This window comes from Peromyscus eremicus, chromosome 5 (genome assembly GCF_949786415.1).
Source record: "Peromyscus eremicus chromosome 5, PerEre_H2_v1, whole genome shotgun sequence".
NCBI classification, from domain to species: Eukaryota; Metazoa; Chordata; class Mammalia; order Rodentia; family Cricetidae; genus Peromyscus; species Peromyscus eremicus.
The window spans coordinates 43,020,835-43,032,989 of NC_081420.1; the positions used below are offsets into that span (position 1 = coordinate 43,020,835).

The 12,155-nt window shown below is 41.1% G+C and overlaps 1 protein-coding gene across 1 annotated transcript in view; it reads right to left on the reverse strand.

The window, feature by feature from the left end:
• The window catches only part of Vps41 (VPS41 subunit of HOPS complex), a 163,997-nt gene that overhangs the window by 10,053 nt on the left and 141,789 nt on the right, over positions 1-12,155 (reverse strand). The window contains exons 22-25 of the mRNA XM_059263371.1: positions 10,452-10,589; positions 6,321-6,375; positions 4,164-4,304; positions 2,321-2,457 (exon numbers count right to left, since the gene is read on the reverse strand). Coding sequence (XP_059119354.1) covers positions 2,321-2,457; positions 4,164-4,304; positions 6,321-6,375; positions 10,452-10,589 — 471 coding nt within the window. The remainder of the gene's footprint in view (positions 1-2,320; positions 2,458-4,163; positions 4,305-6,320; positions 6,376-10,451; positions 10,590-12,155) is intronic.

Genomic DNA, 12,155 nt, shown 5'->3' on the forward strand with positions numbered 1-12,155 from the left:
GTAAATGAAGATAAACAAATGGCCACTAATAAAATGAGCAGCTCTTCTCAAGGAAAAGGAGGGAGGGAGTGAGGGAAAGAGGGAGGGAGGAAGGGATATATATACACACACACACACACACACACACACACACACACACATATATATATATATATATATATGTATATATATAAAGCCTTCTTCAAAGAAGAGGAAGCACTCTTTGGAACTCTGTAGCTTTTCTTGGCATCTTCCACCAGAGCCTCTGAGCTCCAGTGAGGCAGCATTAAGTGCGATAGTTTGATAGTTTCCGTGGGTCTCCCTCCCCGCTCCTTCCTCTTCCTCCGAGTAGCTGCTCTATCCACGGACTGATGGATAACAATGGCTCTCTGGACCCATTGTTAAAAAAATTCTGGGTTTCCTTAAATCACTACCCAACTGGATATTTACATAGCATAAAGAAAGCTCTCTATGCACTTATAATTAAGAGGACAAGATACCAGCTGTTTTAGAGGATCATTTTTATGTTAAATGTTCATTTTACATCTAACACTTTGTATTTTCAGCCGGCTCAGAGCCATGCAAATGTGTTCCTAGAAAGTGGGTGAATAGTGAGACTACAGCAGTGTGTGAGCTTCAAGAGGAGAGCACAGGGAGGGGGTCTGCCACGTGCTTTTGTTGGTATCACAGGGGGCTGGTAAAGGAGGCATGGTTTCACCCCAGAGGCCCAGCTCCAAGCACTAGTTTAAGAATCCACCATCACATAGAGGTGTCACAGGTCTACAAACACTTTTCCTACATTTAGATTTGAGGCCTCAAGCATATTCTGCTCCTCAGGAAGCAGGGCCCACCAAAGTGCAGCATCCTGTCAGTCTTACTCACAGGGCATTAAAAGGTTGACTATTGGCACCATTTCCCTTGAAGCCCACTTACAAGCCCGAGATGGCAGCCTCCTTGTCTGGACCGCTGTTGTGCATTCCCGGGGAACTCTGTTTCCTGCTTCTCCCTAAGTTAGCTGGTTCCTAGATTCTTACTCTTTTTCTTTCTCCCTCAAATAATCTCTCCAGGGCCATCTGAAAACCTCCAAGGCTGTTGGCCATAAACACCAGCATTAAGATTAGGCTCTGCAGAACAGGCCCTCAGTCTCTTTGCTTCAACCTAACACACACTTCTCCACAAACCCCATCCCATACACAGTGCTCTAGAGTGAAGGTTCTGGACTGTCCACCTCCATCTACAGAAAAAAACCCTCCTTTCATGCTGTTCCTTCCAGTCATACTATAGTTCTCTGAGGACCACAAGGATGCTGAGATTTCCCTTGTAGTTCCCCTTGCCTGCACCAGCCATTTCTCAGTCCATTTGGTTGATTCATAAGGCCTTGCCTTCTTAATTTCTCACTTAATTCTACTCTGACCACTTTTACCCCCACCCCACTTCTGAACACCTTCACTACAACTATGGAAATGCTGAAGTAACAGAATCACACTCCAGGGCAACAACCGTTGTCCCTCCTGGTCTCCACTCCTGCACGCTGTCACACTGATTCTTGGTGTCATCACCCTGAGTTCAGCAGGCTGTCCTCTGCTTTGCCCCCTTCACAGTGACCAGTGATCTGACACATCTGCGTCAATATGTTCTTCTTACAACCTGAAAAATGTATACTGTTTCCAGGAAAGCAAGTTCATCTATTACGAAAAACCATTTTCAAATGAGTGTAGAAAGGACGGCCTGCATTTTAAAAGTTGATGTATTTTAAGCAGTTGAGTCCTAAGAAAGCCACCAGGATTCTGAAATATATTCATTGTTCAGCCTTTCAAAGAGAAAGGTTAGGATGCTTAGTAACTAGCGTATTAATTATTTACATGAAAATAATGGGTTCCATTTTTCTTAACACAATTTTTGAACTAAAGGGCAAATAAAGTAGCATCGTTGTAGCAGTCAGACAAAGGCTCATTAGGTCCTGTGTATAAGCATGTTTCAGACAATGGAGTCCTTCAGTGGCTTCAAGGAAAATTATTGGAGTGTTTAAAGATATATCTTATTCTCCCAAATTGCACACAGTATTTATTTTCTCAGAAAACATTTTGTGGCCTGTTGAAATCGTCTTTGTAAGTATTCTCATGCCCTCTTCAATGCTAGGCTGTATTTACCACACACGTGAGAAAAACGTCTTCTCAAGAGAAAATCTGGAGGCGATTGAGGGATCAAACGGCTGCCTTAGCTGAGATGGTTTCAGTTTCTCTATCTGAACAGGTTTCCAACATCGAAGTGCAAAGTCTGGCAGACATCTAAGTGGTTTAGAAATACTTATCTAGAAATGGATGAACCTGCTCATACTTACCTGCAAGTTATAATCTTGCAGAATTTTAACCAAGGAATCTCTCAAATTGGGAATCTCCATTCCTTCCTTTATACGGTGGATTAGCAGAATTGGGTCCACGTGTGTGCCAATGTTGTTTAACAAGCCAGTAATAAATGCTACAAAACACCACGTAAAAATAACACACGAGTCACTTGGGAGTCAGAGGCAGGCAGATCTCTGTGACCAGGCCAGCCTAGTCTACAAAGCAAGTTCTTGACAGCCAGGCCTGTTACACAGAGAAACCCTGTCTAGAAAAACAAAACCAAAAACAAACAACACACTACCACCACCACCAACAACAAAAAAAACCCAACCAACCAACCAAACAAAAACCTACATGAGCAATATTAGAATGCACTTTATTTGTTCACATCAACTTCAATCAAAAGTAACAATTTATTTCCCTCAAGGTAAATGTTAAAAATGTGACTTTCTAAACTCTCAAGAACCCATCCTCTTTAAATTTAAATTATACTCTTAGGGATTAATTTCCCCTAAGTCATTGTTTCTCAATTTGTGGTTCTTGGCCCCTTTGGGGGTCACATATCAGATATCCTGCATATAAGATATTTACATTATGATTCATAGTAGCAAAACTACAGTTATGAAGTAGCAACAAAAATAATTTTATGGTTGGGGGTCTCCACAACATGAGGAACTGTATTAAAGGGTCACAGCATTAGGAAGGCTGAGAACCACTGGTCTAAGTTCTAAAAGAGAAACTGAGAACATTTTAAGAAAAGTTAAATGATTACCTTTATTCACACCTCTTCAAAATAATTTTTATTGTCAAAGTGCAACACTGAGAACTCAGCTATTCTATACTTTTAATATTTTTCAAGGTGAGCATATACTGTGTTTTCGTTTTACAGACAGGGGAAGTGGGTATTTAATTTATCCAGGGTCATGAAGTTCATAAGTAATGAACTCAAATTCCAACTACGTTAAATTCCTCGTAGTTTCAACAGAGAAAGTACTAAAGGTCCATTTTAACTGTAAGCTACTTACATGAGAATAAAGCCCCCTAACTTACAGCAACAACAAAACCAACAACCACCACCCAAATCACAAAGCAGTAGGGATGAGAGAGCCTCTGCACATGGCTGAGCTGAGCAGCAACACTTAAGAACTCCCAGTGCTGTGTTAATAAAATGAGGCTGGAAAGGGCACTATTACAATTCAAAACCTCACCCATGGCTACCGTCCAGTAAGTAACATGCTTTCATACATAGTCTGGAAAGGGCTCTGAGATTTCACACCGAGTGGCCCCTCTGTATACAAACTCAAACCCAAACCAAGCCAAACCAAGCCACAAGGCATTTATCAGCGGAGCTACAGAAGGGATGGTAAACTGTGCAACCACTTGTTCTTCCTCACCCTCAGGCTTACAGAGTCAGGTTCTGGCCTTCCTGCACAGGAAGGGTAAGAATCTCCAGAACTTTCACTGCTGGATTCATTGTGGATGCTTTACCATCAAAACTTTATTACATCCATCTATCGATTTATTCACTTATATTGATTTATACTTCGTGTGTGTGTGTGTGTGTGTGTGTGTGTGTGTGTGTGTGTGTGTGTAAGAAAGAGACAGAGAGAAAGAGAGGGAGATTAATTCACATCCACTGGGTGCATGTGTGCGGAGGTTAGAGGACAACTTAAGGTAGTAGTTTCCTTCCACCCTGTGGGACTTAGGGATTAAACTTCTCCACCAACCCACTTGGCCATAATTTTAGCCCAGTGTACCCTGAGATAATTCTTCCTTGCACAATGGGCTATAATATATACTTGACAAAAAGCTTTACAATCAAATGGCCTCTCTGCTTACGTGGTTTGTCGATGGAATACAGAATCAGGTCTTCCCAGAGCTCTCCATCATCTTGCTCCTTGGCAAACTCAATTGCTTTATCAACATCATGTAATTCCTCCATAATCATCTTGAGGGCACTCCGACTGTTTCCCATTCGGCCTAGATGAGGTGAGGAAGTATGGAATACTTTATCATTTAAAAAGGAAATAGCATAGTTCTTAGTTGGTTTATAAAGCTTGAAAGAAAAGACTAAAGCTGACTTTCTTACAGAACACTAGCCTTTTTCTATCTCTGACAGCCAAATAAATACTTCCTATTTACTGAGTGCTCACATTGTGTGGAATGTTCATTGGATGATGTTATGTGAATGACATCATTTAATCTCACTATGATTCTAGGCGAGATGCTTCACCTAAGTCCCTACTTTATTTTTTTTAATTTTTTAATTTAATTTTATTATTTAACTTTATGTGCATAGGTGTCTTGGTTGCATGTATGTATGTGTACCATGTGCATACCTAGTGCCCATGGAGACCAGAAGAGGGCACTGTATTCCCTAGAACCAGAGTTTCAAAATTGAAGTGAGCCATCATGTGTCATGTGATAGCTAGGGATTGAGCCTGGAACCTCTGGAAGAACACAAATGTTCTTAACTGCTAAGTCATTTTTCCAGCCTAACACACTGAATATTTACATTTCCTCCCCCACCCTTCTTTTTGAAACAGCCTCACTATGTAGCTCTATATGAAATTCATTATGTAGACCAAGTTGGCCTTGAACTCACAGAGATCTGCTTGCCTCTGCCACTTGAGTGCTAGGGTTAAAGGCATGTGCCACCATGCCTGGACTTAGTATTACTTACTACTTTTTTTTAATATAAGAGAAAATACAATATTTGTAACTTGGCAAGATTATGTAGCCACTGAACTGTATAGCTGGAGTCTGAGCTGGGTCTGTTGCAATCTGCCTTCCTTCTCACTGGCCTGTAATTTCTTTTGGATTTCAAATTCTGACACAGTTAAGACTTAAAACTCTTAGAAAACATTCTGCCTCTTCTGCTCACTAATCTCTTGGCACTTCCTAGTTTTCCCAAGCTGTATTAGAGTTCATGTAGAAGGCCTTATGTAGTAGAGGGCCAACTATCTGGCTGAGGCTTACTACATTTACCCTTGTCCTTTGTTCCACGCAGGGACCAGTAAAGGGTCATGAATTAAGTCATCTACTGTTCCTAAGACATTATGATAAAGATGAATTCAAATAGATACTTCCTGGAGGATCACAGTTGGAAGAAGTAAATTGATAACATACTTGAAGTTGTGACGAGAAGCCCCAAACCATGCTCAAGCCTAAAACATTTCTCCTAAGGAAAGCAGATCCCAGTTCTAGGGCTGATGCTAAACATCCATGAATTTGCTACTCCATACATAAGATTAGCAGACTTGGGTTAATTTTCAATGAAGGCTAAAGGAGCCAATAACAGTGAGTGGTGTGTGGAAGAGAGCTGTGGTGTGAGAAACAAGGTAGGCAGGCAGGGAAATGATGCTAGATCCATCCATTTGGTCTATGCTGTATGTCACCAGCACCTGCAAAGCTTCCTCATGAAATCCCCAGTAAATGCTGCACGGCTCTCATGCATTCTGGAAGAAGTCTAGTTTCCTGGTATAGATTGCACACAAGCTCTGCCATGTTTGGAGGTGGGCACCAGAGGAAAAGGGAGCACTGAGAGCTACAATACATCATGAAGCTTTCCTCTTGCTCCAAAGCCCCATATGCTAATTATTAAGGATGTGAGTTTTGAAAATAGGAATTGTTTCATATCAGTGTGTGGTGATATAAGTCAATTATAAACTAAAAGGGGAATAAAACCCAAAAATGAAATCTGTCAGCCCATCTACAATTGTAATCTGTGTTATGAAATATGATACATTTTTGTTTGCTTTGTTGCTTTTTTTAATTACAGATTTGCTCTATGTTCTTTTAGAAGCATGGCTCCAGCAATTCATCCTATGCTATTGTGCTCTGGACTCTCCTTTCCCATGTGTTACATTTTTATACACATTAGGCCTGAATGTCTGTTACTTTGTTCTCAAATCTGCGTCCATTCTTACACACTTGATGCCAAATCTTCACCCCATTTCTATGTTTATGGGACTAAAATGAACCAATGCTACTTACTCAGAAGGTAAACTGTCTCTTCTACAAAGTTTCTTTGTTGACAGATCTCAAGAGCCTTTAATTAAAGCAGGGAAAAAAATGTTACTATGTGCTACCAAACAGGCAAAGAATATTAAGAGAGCCACTTAAAAGCACTTACAAACTTGGAAGAATTTTTCATTGTTTGCCTTTAAAAAAAATGGAACAAAACAAAACACATCTCTGTGGCTCATTGTTTGCATTCACCTTTCAGAGTTACTGGATCTACGTAACTGAACCAGGAGCACACCAAGTAACAGAGCAATCTACAGGCAGAAGCAGAGAGCAATGTTGGAATGTGTTTTCCTCTTAAGCTTTCTCTCTTCTAGATGCTTGAGGTTTATACCACTGCTTCCACCCTCATCTACAGTCCTTTGTATAAACTGTCTCCTCTCACAGTGTAAGGATGCACCGTGTACTGACAAATCACAGTCACTAAAATCAAACAGCATGTATTTACTGTGCTCTCCCTGCTAGATGCTGAAGGATCAAACCAAGGGAGCAAAGGTGAAGAGAGTAGTAACATGTAATGACAACACTCTGGGAGACAAAGAAGCAGGAGAAGAGACAGCAAGTCTACCCCAGGCTCACGGGCACAAGAAGGATGACAAAGACATGGCCACATGTCTCTCCATGATTGGCACAGTGCAGAGGGAGGACCATGTGCATGGAGTTACGACACTGAATTCAGAGAGGTGGCACCTGAGTCCGGTACCATTGCTGGGGAAACCGCATCTCACAGACCGCCCGCCCTCCTGCTGTATTTGCATGGTGACCCGCAGCCTTGTCCAGCCATCCTAGTGGAGCTTTATTCTCCCTGACCACCTCTTTCCCCCTCTGAAACTTGCTCCTCACTCCTTACTCCCTACTCTAGAAAGTAGAGGAAGTCACACTGGACCAGATTCTAGGGATTCCTCCATTTTCACCCTGCATGTGGCTTCACAATTCTTTATCACTAGGATAACTAACTATTCACCATATTAGTCATTCACTTTCACCCTGCAGGGACCATGTGCTTGTAAAGTCCTATGCTTAGCACAATGCTGGGCTCACAGTAGGTCTGTAATGAGTATTTTCTCAAATGAGGAGACAATAAAGGTTTCAGAACAAGTTAACTGGGTTGCATATTTAAAGTAGTTATTTAGAAACTACCAGCCAGCTAGGCAGTTTTGAAAATAAGAATCAAAGTCATAGAAAGAACAGCTTGAGCTAATCATCTCTTCTGTTCTATAAATAACAGCAGAAGTAGTCTTGATATTTTGATTTTTGACTTAAATTTTCCTGTAGACTATATATTTAAACCAGCTAAGGAATGGGGGTGGGGGTTGATCACAAAGAGCAATGTATCTAACTAATAAGTAAACAGGGAAAAGAGCATCACCTTAGTCTAGAATAGGGATGAAGCCAGGACAGTGTTTCAAGTCACACATACCAAGTCACACTTGAATGGTCCATTACAGAAAGCACTTACTCTAAGTGGCTATTTAATTTATACTGATTTACCATGTTTTGCATACTCAGTGTCAGTGTGTTAACTAACTATGCACCCACAAGGATGGTCTGGACCTACTGAGCACACTACCAGAACACTGTTACTGGTTATATATCCCCAGTCTCATAGGGGTCTCCAACCAGGAATCACAGTAGCCAAGAGTTCAACAGGTCACACTGTACTGGAGGACAGCTCTCTACAACAGCAAGTCTTTTAATTTATAAGTGGATTCTAACAGTACCTTAGATTTTTCTCATTAAAAATGATGAAACTCTAGAAATATGTAGGAGTTTTGAGTGAAATATAAAAATAAAGTATTTACAGGACACAGAATTCTTCTTTTATTGACACAAATGTGGCATCATCCTTATTTTAGATTCTCAAATATTTGAACACTATGATCCCTCTAGAAGAAAGACTTTAGATAGACCTAGAGAGACAGAGAGAGGAGACACCACACACACACATATACACACACACATATACACAGAAAGAGAGAGAGAGAGAGAGAGAGAGAGAGAGAGAGAGAGAGAGAGAGAGAGAGAGAGGAAGAGTGAGTTTTAGCGTAAACAAAGGTGAAAAGTAAGATAACTGATAGAAACTGAGTAAAAAAAGATGCAAAATTAGCATTCTAACTTTCTTTTTCTTGACTCAGCATAAAGGTGAAACGGGAATTTCCAGATAGCAGGAGCAACACTATCAGCTGTAATTAAACAAGGATTCCTGCCTAGCCTTGACTCTGATGTATCCTAGCTAACCTTTCTTCAAATCCTTCAGTGAAATTTTGTCCACTTTGTGTCACCAGTGTGTTCATCCAAATTATACACACTGCCACCTTGTGAATGTTGCTTAATATGAGATCACATATTCAGTTATAAACCTGCCAAAGTTATAACGATTGTAACATATCTGAGGCATGATCAAATCACAAGATCACATGTGTAAATTATAGTCCAAAGACAGGTTTGCAGCTGTATTTTTCTTGATGCTTACAATGCTAAGGAATACCTTTGCCGCTATTTTAGTGGACACTTTAAACCTGAAAAACAATTCTTCAGCACAGTGAAGAACGAGGGGCCCGAGGATCAGAGGCCTAGCTTCCATGTCTCCCCCGTCTTCCCCCCACCCCTTACAACTACTCCATTCACACCTCGAGTCTCAGCTTGCCAGGTACCAGATGCCTCCATCCACCTAAAGGCACTTTTGTGGAGATGAACTAATATCAAGCAAGTGAAAAGCACAGTGCATGGCGGAAGGCATGACAGATGTGTGAAGGAACGTACTGTTCTTTCTAAGAGCAGGAGTTGTTAGAAATTCTTACAAAGTCTGTAGCTCCCTTGCAATGAACAATTCCATAAAAAACTTATGATTGATTTTTGAGTTTATGAACTGTGGTGATTTTCAGTCCTGGAAATCTAAGACTGAATAGCTGGTCCTCACAGGGCTTCTGATGTATTACTATCAGGGTTGCTGCAAAGTATGGATTTGGGATTTCAAACCACACAAAATAAGGTACACCTGAATACTTCAGAATTTCTAGTCACCCACTTGCAGCCATTATTCCCCTCAGCAGTTAGCCAAGCCCAGAAAAGGTAAACGACCTGACATGGAGGAATCAGTCCTCTGAAGTAGGAGGTTTCTGGGGAGGGAACATTCGGTTTTAAAGTTTGTAATTTATATTTGCGTGTCTTTGGGCTGAAACAGGTGAGGATGTATTCCACCATACATGTCCTGTCATCTATTGGGTATCATAGGTGTCATAGACACCCCTGTCATAGCCGGCATGTCTGCTACTAGAGGATCAACCTTGTCATTTGGGATAAACATAAATGACAGTTTCAGAGGTAATTCAGTGTAATCAGAATTCTTATTTCTAAGGAAAAAAAGAATGAGATCTTTTATTAATCCGTAAGTCATGAGTATGTGTCAAAGTCAGCTATGTTTCAAAATAAGGCAGGGTAATACTTTTATGCAAATAGATTTCCTACTATGGATCTTGACAAAGAAATAATGCCTGATTTAGAAGTTTCAGTGATCATCAATGAAAAGGCCATTTAAAGAGTTAAAAAATGCCAACCAGTGCCTTGATTTCTTTACCCAAATGAGTAGAGGAAGTCCTTCCTTCCTGAAAGAATTTACAGGTGAGTGGGGAAGACAGAGTAGCAGAGAGGCCGTTACAATGTGACACCGCGTGTTGGAGAAATACAGAAGCTCAGTGGCAAGTGCTGAGAACAGATGGACACTGTCACTCTGCTTATCAAACTTGGTTCCTGAGGCAGCAGCTGCCCTGGCTTCGGGCAGTCCCCACTCTCAGGCTCTGACCCCGAGTTCCTCTAATTCTGAGAAAAAGACTCGGACTCTTGATAACACTTCAGCTTGGTATGTGTTGCCGTGGATTAAATATTTATTCTAATTAAGCCTGTCACAGAATGCCTGTGCTCTGTCCCAAAGTCTAACCCAAAGGACCCTGTCTCACCACAGTGGGCTGGCAGGACCCACTGGACTCAACAGCAGCCTTCCCTTGAACAGGGATGAGCACAGGCAGGGAGAGCAGACCAACAAATGACTTACAAAAACGACAACTACTTCTGATGTGTCCAAACAGTGAGTCAGTGGCTTACCTTTTCAAGTGGGCAATGGGTACTGTCTCGGAGAAAGGGAAGGAGGTTTGGCCGATCATATTCAGCATACAGACTGATCTGTTTTTCATGGTAACGCTGTCCCTTATGATGGTCTCTTTTGAAGAGCTTATGCAAATACTAAAAGGAACAAGATATGCCACACTATCAGAATAAGAACAAAATAACCAGTTAACTTCACTACTTTAGTTGTTAACAATTTCCATAGAGGTTAGGAAACATGGTTTTCAGCAAGGATAACTTCTATGTGACAAGGAATGGGGAGGAGAATATCATTTGGGAAGCAGATTCTGAAACTCTCCTATAAGGTTCCTGGTTGGACAGGCTGCCACTGACAACTATGTGAACTTAGATAGTCCCTACTCACTCTGTGACTTGGGGTCCTCACCTGCAGCAAACATCACTGGGTCAAAACAATTGCCATTTGTGCATCACCCAGAACCACGCATGTGTACGCTAAGCACTGCACAGGCATTAGTGATGGTAAATCTTAATGTCATCATCTCCTTGCTGCAGAAATCAAATGCTTGGGTAGCAGTCTTAGGTAACAATTCTATTCTTGGGGCTGGGCAGATGGCTCAGTGCTTAAGAGTATTATTATTCTTGTAGAAACCAACCCAGGTTGGTTTCCTAACATCCACATGGCAACTTCCACCTGTCCATAACTCCAGTTACAGGGCATCTGCCATCTTCCTCTGGCCTCCATACACACCAAGAAGCCCATAGTGCACTTACACACATGTGCGCCAAATACTCTTACACATAAAATTAAAATAAATCTTTACAAATTTTTCTTCTTTTACATGAAAAGGCACAGGGTCATGACATGACTGTTCTAAAAACACTCCATAGCAGAAACTAAATTAAAATTCTTACACACTCTCTATATCCATTTTTAGAGAATTAATGTAATCCATTTGCAATTAAGTGGTATCTATATTGATGGCATCAGAAAACAAAAATAAGTAATAAAAAGAGAATAGCTGTTTCATACAATTAGACTCTAGAGCAAATATTTTTCTACTTACTGAAAGGATTGAGTTCATTATATAATACCCCCAAAAGGATACTCAGTGCTAATGCTAAATACAAACACAAACCCACAACCCACCAGAGGGAGAAGACACACTCACACTAGCCACACAAAGTCCATTCAGACCATGAGTGTTTGTAACAGGTTCATAACAGACAAAGAACCCTAGTCCTACCAGAGCTGTGAGTTAACTGCTGCTGTATATCATGCCAAGACAACATATGTACTTCAAGAGTCATCCTTGGGCTGTTTACAGTTCTCTGGGACAATTAGGGGACATGGAACAGCCAAACTAAGCTCATTTGCTGAGCTAAGTCTGATAAGGAGTGCTGACAGGCAGCTTGCAGTGGGGTCTGGATATGGCCAGAACATGGTACCTTCCCTGAAGAGGTGTGTTCCTGTCACACAGACTACAGACATTACATGACTATTTTAGTGGGATATCTGACTGGTTACACTGGTTACACTGCTGCAGAGCAATGCTGCCTGTAGCTCTGTTTTATACCTTAAGCAGGTCAGAAACTGTTGCTCTATAAGCAAACTTTTAAGACAGCAGAATGGAGCCTTGCTTGTGCGAGCAGATAATCTTGAGATTTTCTGGTCATGAAAACTATGGTAACAGTATCTGCATTAAATGCTGAGCAATTAACAAA